General features: G+C 43.1%; 1 protein-coding gene across 13 annotated transcripts in view; it reads left to right on the top strand.

Moving 5' to 3' along the window:
* The window catches only part of LOC121535521 (rap guanine nucleotide exchange factor 2), a 136,732-nt gene that overhangs the window by 46,235 nt on the left and 73,686 nt on the right, over positions 1-16,811 (top strand). For all 13 annotated transcript variants that reach the window (XM_041842663.2, XM_041842735.2, XM_041842743.2 and 10 more), the window contains exons 2-4: positions 3,320-3,390; positions 9,372-9,428; positions 15,033-15,116. In XM_041842663.2, coding sequence (XP_041698597.1) covers positions 3,320-3,390; positions 9,372-9,428; positions 15,033-15,116 — 212 coding nt within the window. The remainder of the gene's footprint in view (positions 1-3,319; positions 3,391-9,371; positions 9,429-15,032; positions 15,117-16,811) is intronic.

Here is a 16,811-nt window from a genome sequence, read left to right on the forward strand (position 1 = left end):
AGTCTATGGAGCTTTGAAGACCAACCTAGTTTTTTAGTTCTAATTCAACCAAATTGTCTAAACCGTGTTTTGTATTGCATGCATGCTGTGTATTTTGAGGGGATATAGGGCTTATCTTTGATACCCTATCTGCAAATCCAACTTTGCATAATAGCCAATAGGCCTTTTCTGTTCAACATGCACACATTCAAATGTGCAATTGTTCTAATAACAACTTGCAAAAGATCAGATTTCAGCTTTGATCTGTACATCTTGTGTTTGATCTATGATTTGTGTTTGAAGTAACTCACGCTTTGGTAGGTGTTTAGTTGGTGCGACCCATGGGTCATTTTAACCAAACATTCCCTCTCCTTTCTCAATCTTTGACCTCTAACCGGAGTTGCTTCAAACCTGTTGACTCCTCCATTCCTTCCCCCTTGGTGTCAGACGGTCTCAGAGCCCAGAACATGTTGTCAGCTGACAAAGTCAAGACAAATGAAGGGAAGCACCACCCGTCCAGTTTTTTTTTTTTTTGGTCTCTAAAATAAATATTTATTAGATTACGTGCTTCTCAGACATTTTTTTCTGGGTTTCTGTGAAGGGGTACTATGTTGCCCAGAATGGCTGAGGTGTGTCTGTGTCTAGGCCTAAATGTGTCTGTACCTCTGTCTTTCCATGTATGTGTGTGTTTATCTATGTCTGTGTGTACATGTGCTTCTGCTCCTGTGCATTAGGAAGGGGCAGGATGTCTGGCAGGCAGGAAGAGTTTTGCGTCGCCAGGGCCCCAGGGCTGTGTCACATGGGCTGGCTGGTGGCTGAAGAGTGGGACCTCTGTCAAAACACAGACCCTCTCTTGTTCCCCCCAATACCCCATCCTTCACTTTCAATGGACTCTATATACACACACACACACACACACACACACAGACACACAGACACACAGACTCAATACCCTCTGCACACTGCTCCAGTGAGCACCCACGCACAGTGGCTATGCTGTGTGGACTGCATGGGCACTTTGTTTCACCTCCATCTTGGAAGAGTGCAACCGACCAAGTAGAGCCTGGACGATAAACTGAACATTATAGACACCGACCATACCGGTTACTTATCTCAGGCATTTTGCCGATATCGTTCATTACAATAAGTAGCCTATACTAGAGAAATGTGAAGTTTGAAATGAAATAAGTTTGCTAATATGGGTGATTGTTAATGGGGCAATGGATGGCTGCAACCATCAAACTATACTGAACAAAAATATAAATGCAACATGTAATGTGTTGGTTTCATGCACTGAAATAAAAGATCCCAGATATTTTCCGTACGCACAACAAGCTTATCTCCAATTTTGTGCACAAATTAGTTTAGATCCCTGTTAGCGAGCGTTTCTCCTTTGCCAAGATAATCCATCCACCTGACAGGTGTGGCATATCAATAAGCTGATTAAACAGAATGGTTATTACACAGGTGCACCTTGTGCTGGGGACAATAAAAGGCAACTCTAAAATGTGCAGTTTTGTCACACAACACAATGCCACAGATGTCTCAAGTTTTGAGGGCGCGTGCAATTGGCATGCTGACTGCAGGAAAGTCCACCAGAGCTGTTGCCAGAGAATTGAATGTTAATTTCTCTACTGTAAGCCGCCTCCATCGTCGTTTTAGAGAATTTGGCAGTATGACCAACCGGTCTCACAACTGCAGACCATGTGTAACGACGCCAGCCCAGGACCTTCACATCTGGCTTCTTCACCTGCGGGATCGTCTGAGACCAGCCACCCAAATAGCTAATGAAACTGAGGAGTACTTCTGTCTGTAATAATGCAGTAGTTTATGTGTCGGGGGGCTGGGGTTAGTTGGTTATACCTGGAGTACTTCTCCTGTCTTATCCAGTGTCCTGTGTGAATTTAAGTATGCTCTCTCTAATTCTCTCGTTCTCTCTTTCTCTCTGAGAACCTGAGCCCTAGGACCATACGTCAGGACTACCGGGCATGCTGACACCTTGCTGTCCCCAGTCCGCCTGGCCTTGCTGCTATTCCAGTTTCAACTGTTCTGCCTGCGGTTACGAAACCCCTACCTGTCCCAGACCTGCTGTTTTCAACTCTTAATGATCGGCTATGAAAAGCCAACTGAGAGACCTGAGCCCTAGGACCATACGTCGGGACTACCGGCCGTGGTGACTCCTTGCTGTCCCCAGTCCGCCTGGCCTTGCTGCTATTCCAGTTTCAACTGTTCTGCCTGCTGGTTATGGAACCCCTACCTGTCCCAGACCTGCTGTTTTCAACTCTTAATGATCGGCTATGAAAAGCCAACTGAGATTTATTCCTGATTATTATTTGACCATGCTTGTCACTTATGAACATTTTTGAACATCTTGGCATGGTTCTGTTATAATCTCCACCCGGCACAGCCAGAAGAGGACTGGCCACCCCTCATAGCCTGGTTCCTCTCTAGGTTTCTTCCTAGGTTTTGGCCTTTCTAGGGAGTTTTTCCTAGCCACCGTGCTTCTACACCTGCATTACTAGCTGTTTGGGGTTTTAGGCTGGGTTTCTGTACAGCACTTCGAGATATTAGCTGATGTAAGAAGGGCTATATAAAATAAAATTGATTGATTGAAATTGATTTTGTCTGTAAAAAAAAAACTCATTCTGATTGGCTGGGCCTGGCTCCCCAGTGGGAGTGGCCTATGCCCTCCCAGGCCCACCCATGGCTGCGCCCCTGCCCAGTCATGTGAAATCCATAGATTAGGGCCTAATGAATTTATTTCAATTGACTGACTTCCTTATATGAACTGTAACTCAGTAAAATCGTTAGAATGGTTGCATGTTGCGTTTATATATTTGTTCAGTGTAGTGGTAGTTTCAAGGATCATCAAAAAAAAAAAAAAATGTAGTTCCCAAAATGCTTTAAAAAAAAAAATATATATATATATATATGTTATAAACATATCGTTCTATTTATCATTATTGCATAAATTCAGGCAATTTATGGTGATATGGATTTATTTTCAGATCGCCCAGCTCTACGACCAAGGCTCAACCTGAGACTTCAATTGGACACTGAATAGGGAGTTTGTAGTGGTACCTCTCGTCTTTTCCCCAAGCAGTAGGCTACTATTCCCCTGCCTTTCTATAACCACTCCCTCATATTTAGTCCAAAGACCTATGTGTGAGGGACAGTAATGTCCATAAAAAATTGTGGGCGCATTGAACTGCTGATTCTTCATGGCTGACCTTTTTTCCACGATATTCATACACGCGGTAAAATCTGCTAGACTACCTTGAATGATTCTAAATGTTAAAATGCAACTGCTAATAACTGACCGTCTCCTCTCTTTCCACAGGACCTGGAGATAGTCTACTCCTATCTGCACGGGATGGAGGCCCTTTCTAACCTCAGAGAACACCAGCTGAGGTGAGAGCTCCCCCATTGATTCACATTGATCACTTGAGTTGAAGTTAACAAACATTTATTTACACATGAATAGCTAATTAATTAATTGTTACAGTGCATTCGGAAAGTATTCAGACCCCTTCCCTTTTCCCACATTTTTTTACGTTACAGCCTTATTCTAAAATTTATGAAATAATTTTTTCCCCTCATCAATCTACACACAATACCCCATAATAAAAAAGAAAAAATAGGTTTTTAGAAATTTTCACATACCTATAAAAAAACAAAAACAGAAATACCTTATTTACATACAGTACCAGTCAAAAGTTTGGACACACCTACTCATTCCAGGGTTTTTCTTTACTTTTACTATTTTCTACATTGTAGAATAATAGTGAAGACATCAAAACTATGAAATAACACATATGGAATCATGTAGTAACCAAAAAAGTGTTAAACAAATCAAAATATATGTTATATTTGAGATTCTTCAAAGTAGCCACCCTTTGCCTTGATGAAAGCTTTGCACACTCTAAATGGCTTATTATTATTATTATTATTATTATTATTATTATTATTATTATTATTATTATTATTATTAGCATTCTCCCAACCAGCTTCATGAGGTAGTCACCTGGAATGCATTTCAATTAACATGTGTGCCTTGTTAAAAGTTAATTTGTGGAATTTCTTTCCTTCTTAATGCGTTTGAGCCAATCAGTTGTGTTGTGACAAGGTAGGGGGGATACAGAAGATAGCCCTATTTGGTAAAAGACCAAGTCCATATTATGGCACAAACAGCTCAAATAAGCAAACAGAAATGACAGTCCATCATTACTTTAAGACATGAAGGTCAGTCAAAAACCAAAAAAAGTTTCTTCAAGTGCAGTCGCAAAACCCATCAAGCGCTATGATGAAACTGGCTCTCATGAGGGCCGCCACAGCAATGGAAGAGCCACAGTTAACTCTGCTGCAGAGGATAAGTTCATTAGAGTTACCAGCCTCAGAAATTGCAGCCCAAATAAATGCTTCACAGAGTTCAAGTAATAGAGATCTCAACATCAACTGTTCAGAGGAGACTGTGTGAATCAGGCCTTCATGGTCGAATTGCTGCAAAGAAACCACTACTATACTAAAGGACACCAATAAGAAGAAGATACTTGCTTGGGCCAAGAAACACGAGCAATGGACATTAGACCGGTGGAAATCTGTCCTTTTGATCTGATGAGTCCAAATTTGAGATTTTTGGTTCCACCGCCGTGTCTTTGTGAGACGCAGAGTAGGTGAACAGATGATCTCCGCATGTGTGGTTCCCACCGTGAAGCATGGAGGAGGAGGTGTGATGGTGTGGGGTTGCTTTGCTGGTGACACTGTCAGTGATTTATTTAGAATTCAAGGCACACTTAACCAGCATGGCTACCACAGCATTCTGCAGCGATACGCCATCCCATCTGGTTTGCACTTAGTGGGACTCTCATGTGTTTTTCAACAGGAGAATTACCCAACACACCTCCAGGCTGTGTAAGGGCTATTTTACCAAGATGGAGAGTGATGGAGTGCTCTATCAGATGACCTGGCCTCCACAATCACCCGACCTCAACCCAATTGAGATGGTTTGGGATGAGTTGGGCCGCAGAGTGAAGGAAAAGCAGCCAACAAGTGTTCAGCATGTGTGGGAACTCCTTTGAGACTGTGGGGAAAGCATTCCTCATGAAGCTGGTTGAGAGAATGTCAAGAGTGTGCAAAGCTGTCATCAAGGCAAAGGGTGGCTATTTGAAGAATCTCAAATCCTTTAGTAGGGGTTTCTTTGCACTATTTCGACCATGAAGGCCTGATTCACACTGTCTCTTCTGAACAGTTGATGTTGAGATGTGTCTGTTACTTGAACTCTGTGAAGCATTTATTTGGGCTGCAATTTCTGAGGCTGGTAACTCTAATGAACTTATCCTCTGCAGCAGAGATAACTCTGGGTCTTCCATTCCTGTGGTGGTCCTCATGAGAGCCAGTTTCATCATAGCACTTGATGGTTTTTGCGACTGCACTTGAAGAAACTTTCAAGGTTTTTGAAATGTTCCATATTGACTGACCTTCATGTCTTAAAGTAATGATGGACTGTCACTTCTCTTTGCTTATTTGAGCTATTTTTGCCATAATATGGACTTGTTCTTTTACCAAATAGGGCTATCTTCTGTATACCACCCCTACCTTGTCACAACACAACTGATTGGCTTAAACTCATAAAGAAGGAAAGAAATTCAGCAAATTAACTTTTAAGATGGCACACCTGTTAACTGAAATGCACTCCAGGTGACTACCTCATGATGCTGGTTGAGAGAATGCCAAGCGTGTTTAAAGCTGTCATCAAGGCAAAGGGTGGCTATTTGAAGAATCTCAAATCTCAAATATATTTTGATTAGTTTAACACTTTTTTTGGTTACTACATGATTCCATATGTGTTATTTCATAGTTTTGATGTCTTCACTATTATTCTACAATGTAGAAAATAGTAAAAATAAAGACAAACCTTTGAATGAGTAGGTGTGTCCAAATATTTGACTGGTACTGTAAGTATTCTTTATTAGAGTTCAGGTGCATCCTGTTTCCATTGATCATCCTTGAGATATTTCTACAACTTGATTGAAGTCCACCTGTGGTAAATGCAATTGATTGGACATGATTTGGAAAGGCACACACCTGTCTATATAAGGTCCCACAGTAGACACTGCATTTCAGACCAAAAACCAAGCCATGAGGTTGAAGGAATTGTCCGTAGAGCTCTGAGAGGCACAGATCTGGGGAAGGGTAACAAAAAAAATCTGCAGCATTGAAGGTCCCCAAGAACACAGTGGCCTCCATCATTATTTTTTATTTTTATTTCACCTTTATTTAACCAGGTAAGCCAGTTGAGAACAAGTTCTCATTTACAACTGCGACCTGGCCAAGATAAAGCAATGCAGTGTGATTGAAAACAACAACACAGTTACATATGGAATAAACAAAACGTACAGTCAATAACACAATAGATCATCTATATACACATTCTTAAATGGAAGAGGTTTGGAACCACCAAGACTCTTTCTAGACCTGGCCGCCCAGCCAAACTGAGCAATCGGGGGAGAAGGGCCGTGGTTAGTGAGGTGACCAAGAACCTGATGGTCACTCTGACAGAGCTCCAGAGTTCCTCTGTGGAGATGGGAGAACCTTCCAGAAGGACAATCATCTCTGCAGCTCTCCACCAATCAGGCCTTTATGGTAGAGTGGCCAGACGGAAGCCACTCCTCAGTAAAAGGCACAAGACAGCCCGCTTTGAGTTTGCCAAAAGGCACCTAAAGGACTCTCAGACCATGAGAAACAAGATCCTCTGGTCTGATGTAACCAAGATTGAAATCTTTGGCCTGAATGCCAAGTGGCACGTTTGGAGGAAACCTGGAACCATCCCTACGGTGAAGCATGGTGGTGGCAGCATCATGCTGTGGGGATGGTTTTCAGCAGCAGGGACTGGGAGACTAGTCAGGATCGAGGGAAAGATGAACGGAGCAAAGTACCGAGAGACCCTTGATGAAAACATGGTCCAGAGTGCTCAGGTCCTCAGACTGGGGCGAAGGTTCAACACACAGCCAAGACAACACAGGAGTGGCTTCGGGACAAGTCTTTGAATGTCCTTGAGTGGCCCAGCCAGAGCCCGGACTTGAACCCGATCAAACATCTCTGGAGAGACTTGAAAATAGCTGTGCAGCGACACTCCCCATCCAAACTGACAGAGATTGAGAGGATCTGCAGAGAAGAATGGGAGAAACTCCCTAAATACAGGTGTGCCAAGCTTGTTCGAGGCTGTAATCGCTGCCAAAGGTGTTTCAACAAAGTACTGAGTAAAGGGTCTGAATTCTTATGTAAATGTGATATTTCAGTTTTTGATTTTTAATACATTTGCCAACATTTCTAAAAACCTGTTTTTGCTTTGTCATCATGGGGTATTGTGTGTAGATTAATGAGGGGATAATTTATTTATTGTTTAATCAATTTTAGAATAAAGCTGTAACTTAACAAAATGTGGAAAAAGTCAATGGGTCTGAATACTTTCCGAAAGCACTGTAAATTCTATACAGTTATTAGCGTTATATTTAGCTAATGAATGATGGGTTATGCATAACCTTCTAACTTATAGCCTATGTCTCTTGTACAATTCACACCTCCTCTCTCCTTAAAATACGCTTCTTAGCTTTTGGAGTCTCAGGAAAAGCTAGACTATAATTTCTTGGTTGGACATTTTCTTATAGCAGATCTTATACTAATAGACTGTTTGATGAAGGATGTGAGCTCTTATTTGCTGAATGTTAACTCCTGGGAAGTTTGAAAGAAGGGAGAACAGGCGATGGCAGTAGGCTATACCAGTTATTTATTCAGAACCATGACAATTCAATCTTCGTGAAGAGAAATGTAGGCCGTCAGCATCTTATTCTAGTCCTCTATTATTCAAGCATGTCAATACAATGATGACGATAAGGACAACAAAACTAATTTAATTTAACTGTTGAACACGAGGACGGATTGAAGCAACAATGGAGAGAAAGAGGTAGGCTAATAGGCAGGGGAAATATTATGAAAGGTATATATGCGTCAGCCTACTGAATTATAAAAATGTAAAATAGGTCCTATTCCAAAATTCTAATCAAATTCGCTAACCTATAATTGTAACTTTGTAAGGCTGCATATCCTGCACCAGCATTGCATGTTCTCTCCCAGCTTCATGGTTTGTGCGCAATTCCAGTCCATATAATACAGTATAATACAATACAGTAATACAGTCCACACTCAAAAAGATTAGCCTACTGGAGCTTGTAAAAACTTGTTTACCCAGGAGAGCATAGCTACATCTATGGGCTTTTATGTTTTTCTGTCTTGCGTAATGTGCTATCCATGTGCTGGAGAACGGCAAAATCATTTGGGCTTTTTTGGGCTTGGGCTCAATGTTTTTAGCTCATAAAATATATTTTAATGTATGTCTAATCAGGCTTAAATTTTCATGTCGATCAAAGCTCTAATCAAATTCAGACATATTTATATGCTTTAGAATGACACTTCTGGTTTTGGCGGGAAATACTGGGTTACCCGGGAGAAAAGTGATTTATTCTCGGGATGGAACATTTGTAAAATACCGGGAAAATATTAAAGCCTAGTCCGCTCCACTCTATAAACAGTCCTTAGTCTGTGGTCGGTTCCCATCAGGCCATGTGTGCATACATGTCGATTACACTGCTGGGGAACAATACCAGAGCACATGACCCAAGCCTACTAGAACATTCCAGAACTTGACCCCTTCGCTCCCTCCTTCTCCTCATACGAGCGCGTTCACGCGCACACACGAGCGCACTAACACACACACACACACGAGCGCTAACACACACACACAAGTGTGCGCTCAAAAACATACAAGCGTGCGCTTACGCACGCACACACAAACCACAAGCCCCCCTGCTTGCCCTTCTGATTCCCAAAGAATGTCCCCAACGCCTGTGGTTGAAAAGACCAATCCAGCTAGTCTTAAACATGTTAGCCCTTTAGCAAAAATCCCACTACCCTACAATCACACTAACTATGGGATAAGCTATAGGTTTTTATATTTTCTGTCTGTATGAAAGGAATGTGTTGTTTTCCTCTGCGGTAGCTAGTTCTCAGGGACCCTTTTTTTCTCCCGCTTGTTTTGAATCCTTGAGCAACAAAAACATGCATGACAAACGCTCAAAGCTATTTTGGGAGTTATATCGCTGTTTACTACGGTAAAGTTGCACAAACTCAAAGCCACTTGAGTTACTTTTTTCAATACTTTTATTTGAATGACATTTCCATCCTCTCAAAAAGGTTAGACTCTGTAGTGAGCTGCTAAAAACTAAATAAACTGAACTTAGTGGACCCACCCATCCATCTGTTCTATTGTATTTGGTAACTCGTATATCTGACTGTTGTGTTCTCCCTTCTCTCCTCTCTCCCCTTCTTTCCTGCAGGATAATATGTGAGACAGTGCGCTATGAAAAACACGAAGCCAATGAAGTGCTGTACTAGTAAGTACCCACGTGCTCGTGTGTGTGTGTGTGCATGTTTTCTTAATACATTCATTATTAATAAATCATATCTAGATATTCTCTGCCAGATGCCTTTACACTAGACATGGTCAAAGTCCAACTTATTGACATGCAGCGATTAGGCCCCCAATGCCGGCACAGCACAGAGATGAATGATTTAATTGACTAATGAAAACAAATGGCCGTGAGCATCGATGCGGTCACCAGATACCCTCTCAGTGCTACCTATGAGTGATTCTAAACCACTCTGCTGCACCGCTGAAGCAGAGACCTGCAAGGTATTCTGGAAGAATTGAATTTGGCCTACTCTACAAGTCATTGAGTTGTGGATTGATAACGAAGTGTAGATTTAATGGCTTCGAAATCGCTCATCTTGGGTCGTTAGCTCTTGGCTAGCAAGGCTATTTGAGGTAATGCTTTGAATTCTGTCTTCCAATTCAGACTGAGATAAGATAGTGGTGTGCCTTGAGAGAGTTGAAAATGCTTAGCACCTCCGTGTGTGTGTGCATGCGTGTGTATGAGCTTTTGAGCGTGTGCGTGCGTGCATGTGGTGTTTTTATGGAGTGTGTGTGTGTGAGAAGAAAGGGCCCCTCTGGGTTCCCCTGGCGCAGTTTAGTGCTCCCGTTGGCAGGGGCCGCTCATTGTCCTGCCCCAAGACATCCTGTTATGAGGCTAAGAGCCACAGAACGGACAGACGGACGGACGGACACACACGCACACACCTATCCCTCAAGTAGGCTTCCCCCAACTCTGCTGATGGACAGTCCCAGTGATTTCACACTTGATATTTGTTTCCAAAGGGAGCGTGCGCAAAAGAGATCCTCCAAGCTACCCTTACCACTCCATTAAGAGTTCATTCTTCTCCAATATCCCTACTAGATGGGAATTGTCCTCTAAAACTAAGTGACAGCAGAAGCGATTGACAGGCTAGGAGTAATGATCCATTTAAAATGATTTTTGTATCATTTGCTGTTTGAGTTGTTAATTATTAATCTAATTGTTAGCGAATGGTAATGTAGGATTTGGTTGAACAGTGGAGAGATTATATCTTTCATTTTATGGATATAATGGTGCAGCTTTTGTGCAATTTATGTAGATAAATGTTCTGTAAATGTGGTTGTACCTATTTTATTGGTATTAGGACTTACGTCATATCGAAAGGTTGAACTGTTGTCAAACATCTCTGAAGAGAAATAATGACCTTGATAGAAAATCACTTGTTATCGCTTTATCAACAGTGGCTTTAAGGTGAGGAAAAGGTCAATGAATTAACCCTATCGTTTCCTCAAAAGCCAAGAGTGGTCTAGATCCCCATCAGCTCCCCTCTTCTTTCCTCTGTGTCTGTGCACGCGAACGTATAGGAGCAGGAGCGGCTCAGCATCTCATTAAGAGCGACGCGGGAGCTGATTAAACAAACGCAATGCAGATTAGCCAGTATAGTCGTGTTATTGGAGCCCCTCTCACAGAGACCCCCTCTCACAGAGACCCCCTTAGGGCTAGTGTGGAGACACTTTCAGCACTCGCTTGCATGAATATTATTGGGCAGGGTAGGGGATTCCTCTTGTAGACATTCAGACTGGGGTTCTTCCTGGATAAGTACTGGGGACAAACAGTGGGGAAATCAGATACAATCTCCCCCTGTGGAGAATCTGATTTATGGATCTTTAGCTGTAGTGGTGCCCTTTTTACTTTTCTACCTGGGGACTCTGAGGCGTTAAAGCCAAACACTGTAAGATGTAAATACTGATGGCCCCTTTTTTAAGGTAAACCCCCATTGCTATGCACAGTAGTGCCGGGACGATACCAGTATTGCGATACTCGTTTGTACCGTGGCAAGGAAACAAAACACAAAGCAGATTTAACTTCTTTAGGAAAACAGTCCTAATGTCGGAAACAAACATTATGTTGTCATCCAGAGTCGCAGTTACTTATTTTCCAAGCTATAGCACACAACATTTTACATACAGCAGGTTTTTAAAGGACCAAAGAGTTTGGTCTGCTTCGTGTTTTCATTCTTTGCCATGGAAAACATATTGCGATACTGGTATTGTCCCAGCCCTATTTGCACAGTTCCTGAGATAAAGGCATAGACGGCACATTTTGGATTGGGAGGTGAAGTACTGTTATTGTTACAAGGCTAAGCAACTCCTATCTCACTTCCAAACCAATTCTGTCCAAACCTGAAACCCCAAAGTGAGGTTGATAGTGTGCATGCTACAGGCAACACACCGCCATCTTTGTACATCACAGTTCACTTGACAGGAATTGATTATACCCCCCAGCAGTCCTCATCTCTGGGTTTCCCTCTTCCCTGATGTGGGTCTGTGTCTGTCTTCCACTGTATGCATGTGTGTCTAACTTCCCCAGTGTTTCTGTGTGTGTGTGTGTGTCTCCCTGTGTGTGTGCAGTGCTCACACGCAGCTGTCGGAAAGTTTTCCCCACCCCAGCTCCTATTCCCACCAGGGTCCTACTGTAATCAGCTGGGAACGTGCCCGCTTGCCTCTGGAAACAAGGTCATCCGATCAGGGATAACCACTGGGAAAAATTGTATGTTACAACCAGACAACGCTCAGGGAACATTGTGTTCACATCCTCTGTTCTAGGACCATTGCATTTACAGCCTTCTGTATGTGCAGATCTAGATTGAAAACGATTTAGTTTACTATGAGAAATATCACTAAAGAACAAAACACACTGTAAAGATGGTTGGAGAAAGACGGTTGATTCAATGTGTCAACTGATGCTATACTGACTAATCGCAATGAGAGTGATGGTCTCTGTAGGAATTGGGAAGAGTCATATCAGTATTGGGGTTAACAATATTCTGTAGTAAGAACCATCATCTCTCTGTCTCTCTGTGTGTATGTCTCTCTGTGTGTCTGTCTGTATGAGACTGAGTTCAGACTGTGTGGGTACATAGGCTTACGGTATGTGGCCTTCAGATTGCAGGCCTGCCTAAGTAGAGCAAAACAACTGGCTAGGTACTGCTCTGTTTCAGCTGTTATGGGCAGTCTAGCTGTGTGGAGGAGAAGGTGCTTTTTGTTTCCTTAAGTGTCCTTGCATCAACAACCTTTGAAATGTTGAATCCTTTATGATGTAATGTGATTTGTGGATTCAAATCAAGTATTTAAAGTGTGTGCCTGTGTATAGATGTACTTGTATGTTCACATGCGCGCACGTACTTGTGCACTTGAGTGTGCAATTGCATTTGTGCTCGTCTCTTTGTTTGGGCATTCATTTATCCACATCTATCCCTCCTCTCTAAATGGGAGTGGAACACAAACCTTTGGCATGCCATATTTGCCATCGATTGATTTCCTCCAGACTACCTCTCGCAGCCCCATCCCCTGGTGGGACTTGGTAAACGCACCGACCAATAGTTACACACGACTGCCTGATGTAGCACTAGATTTTAATGGAGCCCTATGGTAAGATAAGCACATGAAGCATGCGCAGGGAGAGTCATGTCAGTATTGAGGTTATTCATATTCTGTAGTAAGAACCATGATATCAAGCACACTTTAAATGCACAGTATATACACTATACTGTAGTTAGTAGACCCGCCCCTTTAGAAATAGTGTCGGGTCATTGGTTTGACTACCCCTCCCCCAATCCCCCCTCTCACTCCAACATCATTTGATCATCATCATTTCATAAGGAAGGGTGTGTCTCATGAAAATATTGATGGTTAAACAATTTCCTCTCCAGCTTCTAACACACCCAGACCCTCGGCTCCTCTCCTACCACCTTTCATCCTGTCTCTAGATGCTTCCCGGGGGCTTGTCGTCGCCAAGCGCTTTTCCGACGATCGTTTCCCCAAAAAATGCAGGTGACCCAGTTCAGTCAAGCTGTCGTGGCGCATAAGACTCCTGTCTTTTTCTACTTTTAGTTCTCTGCTCCTCTCCTCCTTAACTAGGAGCGAGGGGGCGCCTCTGCGTGCCAGCGATTAATAATTGAACATTTCATTTGTGACTGCGATGGAGGAGAGGAGGACGATGAAGGGGCAACGAGTGCATCAGGGGAAAGGAGGGAAAACAGAAGCAGAGGGAGGGAGATGGAGAGGGAGGGATGGAGATGGAGAGGGAGGGAAGGCGGATTCGCGCTGCGTCAGTAGGGTGTGCTATACTCAGCCTCATTAGCTCCAGAATGAAGGTGTGGAGAGAAGGAAGGAGGGAGGGGGATGGGGCGAATACTTTGTTCTCAGAGAAACTCTCACACTCCGCATATTCTCTCTCTCTCTCTCTCGCTCTCTCTCTGTAAGTGTGTGTGTGTGTGTGTGTGTGTGACTGTGTGTGTACACGTACATAGGCTTACGGTATGTGGCCTTCAGATTGCAGGCCTGCCTAAGTAGAGCAAAACAACTGGCTAGGTACTGCTCTGTTTCAGCTGTTATGGGCAGTCTAGCTGTGTGGAGGAGAAGGTGCTTTTTGTTTCCTTAAGTGTCCTTGCATCAACGACCTTTGAAATGTTTGAATCCTTTATGATGTAATGTGATTTGTGGATTTAGATAGTCTTTAAAGTTTGTGTATAGATGTACTTGTATGTTCACGTGTGCACATACTTGTGCACTTGAGTGTGCAATGTGCATTTGTGCTAGTCTCTTTGTTTGGGTATTCATGTATCCCCAATGATCCCTCCTCTAAATGGGAGTGTAACACAAACCTTTGGCATGCCATATTTGCCATTGATTGATTTCCTCCAGACTACCTCTCACATCCCTCCCCTGGTGGGACTTGGTAAACGTTCTGACCAATAATTACACACGACTAGCCGATTAGCACTAAATTTAAAGGGAGCCCAATGGCAAGACAAGCACTTTAAAAGCACATGAAGCATGCACAGGGAGAGTGTGCTTACTCTGAAGAACAGCAATAGCACTGTCTACTCTGTAGTTTATGTAGGACAGAACTGTGATGGAGAAGCACAAGTATATTCCTTGTTGTAGTGTCATATGGTAGAGACTAGGGGAGTAGGCCCATAGCAAAGTGAAACCAGTGTCCATTGAACTGAGGTCTCGCGTGAATTCATATGGCTAAGCCAAAATTCCTTCCTCAAAAATAAAGCCATGTCACATTCTTATGCTCTATTTAGATGAAGGAACAACAGTGTTGTCTGACTGGAATGTGTCTGTACTGGTGTTTCCTCCTAGATCTGTGCTTCCTCGTTATCAATGTGCTGTTTTGTGTTGGAACTATTATTTGAATCGTTTTCTTGGCAAGCCGTGGTTCTGTGTCGGAAAACCCTCTCAATGGACTATTGAATCCTCCCTCATTAGCTAGTGTACTGTAGTCCTTTGGTGCTTCTGACTACTTTAAACTGCAAACCTGACAGTATCTTCACTGGAAATGCCAACTAGGCAGTTTTGATTTGGAAGCTGGACAACCGTGTGTGTGTGTGTGTGTGTGTGTGTGTGTGTGTGTGTGTGTGTGTCATCCGCTATGTTGTAATAACTTGACAGCAAGCTGAACTGTTTAGGGTCAGTGTGAGTTTGCTGTAGCATGCTGTCTGTGTGTTTTCACTTGGGTGTGGGCGGGTTTGGATATGTGATTCACCGGTTCAATTCTTTGTTTTCTCTTTCACAGCCCGGACGACGTCGGAAGCTGCTGGTTTATCCTACTGTCTGGGTCCGTCTTCATCAAGGAGTCCATGTTCCTGCCAAGAAGCAGGTACGAAAAACAGCAAGTTGATGCTGTGTTTAATCAAATTGTCGACCATTTTGTAATCATGTTTTTGACCCGAGGGTGACTTATATTTGCCTGACGACGTATCCTGAATTTCATTTGGCTGCTCTATCGATCACTCCATACGTCACTCTAAACCTGCTATCCTAGAAGTTCTTTGTGCTGATGTCAAAATTACGCGAATCGGTTTCTGGGACCAATCAGAACGGTTTGAATGTGTTCGCATTCGAGACGTCGTCAGGAAGGAAGCAAATCCAGACTCATCATGGAGAAGATGCATTATTGGGCGTGGCATTTGGCCGGCGCGATGTGGATGAATAGCCAGGCAAGTCTTATATCAGAGTAGGGCTATATGTCCAACAGACTACAGACACTATAGGTGGAGACAAGTTAATACAATTATGATGAAGGTCTATGACTGAAATGTTAGTCTCAACACCTGAAATGTTCATCCCCCGACTGAAATGTGAGTCTCAATTAATAAGCTCTGTGATGTGATCCAGTCTTGCACATGGGATTCACTTTCCCGACTGTGGGCGTCTTGAAACAACGCTCCTTTATGTAACAGACTGGCAATACAAGGCGTATACAACAGTGACTTTAGAAGCTTAGCACTAATTATTCTCCCATACCTCAGGGTCAGTATCGCACATACAACGCTCATAGCTCATATGCAACGTTTCCACAGAGTGGCACAACGCGGGCCTATTGGGAAAAGTGCCAGGACTCAGACGGCTACTCCCACTTGCTCAAATTTAAACTTTTCCGTTTTTCAAGGTGAAAGTGTGTGAGGGATTTGAGGATATTGGCAGATTAGACTTTAATGCTTGAGAGGTAACCACTAGGGAGAAGGGGTCTGAAAATGTTTACTAAGCGTATGTTGCAGGAACCATGCAGAGATGCACTTAGTCGTGCAGGAGGAGCTATATGGGTTGAATATTAGCCCACTTGTTTTCTGAACTATGCTGTTTCAACCCAATCTTTACAAAACATGCAGTGAAAGATGCTGTATGTACATCTTGGGTAGGTCTTGGAATTACTAGTGTATGTAGCTAGTATGTATGCACTTTAATAATTTGTGAATCATATGTTGTGCACGCAACTCCCAAATATACAGGCTCACATAAACTCTCCATAACAGCCAACCAACATATGGCTCGCATCCAAAGCAAGAGTGACTGACAAGTTTTTGATGACCCACAATATAAATTATTCCCCTCATCAATCTGATTGTAGGCTGCTAGAGGTCACGGCACGATAAATCATCACCACAGTTACCGTGTGACCTTACGCCGTCGTAGGCCAGCAACCAGCCAATCAGCGTTCGGGCACTGCATCAAGCCAGTCCGTTAACATGTTACCGGCGAGGGCGATAACGCGCTTCGGGCGGGCTAAATTGGTTGTGTCACGATGAACTTGAATAGACCCGAAATGGGAGTTCCTGGAGCTTTTAAAGACCAGGTGGAATGGGCCCCACTCTTCATTTCAACACCACCAGGCATGTTGGGAGAACCTGATATGCCTTCAATCTCTCTTGCTCTCTCAATCTGGGTCTCTCGCTCTTGCTCTCTCACACTTACTCGCTCTATCCAGTTTCCCCTCTCCCTCTCTCACTCAATCGCTCACTCTCATTCACGCTCTCCTCTCATTTACACCTTAATTCTCTCTCTTTCATGTTCT

Source organism: Coregonus clupeaformis, chromosome 2 (assembly GCF_020615455.1).
Source record: "Coregonus clupeaformis isolate EN_2021a chromosome 2, ASM2061545v1, whole genome shotgun sequence".
NCBI classification, from domain to species: Eukaryota; Metazoa; Chordata; class Actinopteri; order Salmoniformes; family Salmonidae; genus Coregonus; species Coregonus clupeaformis.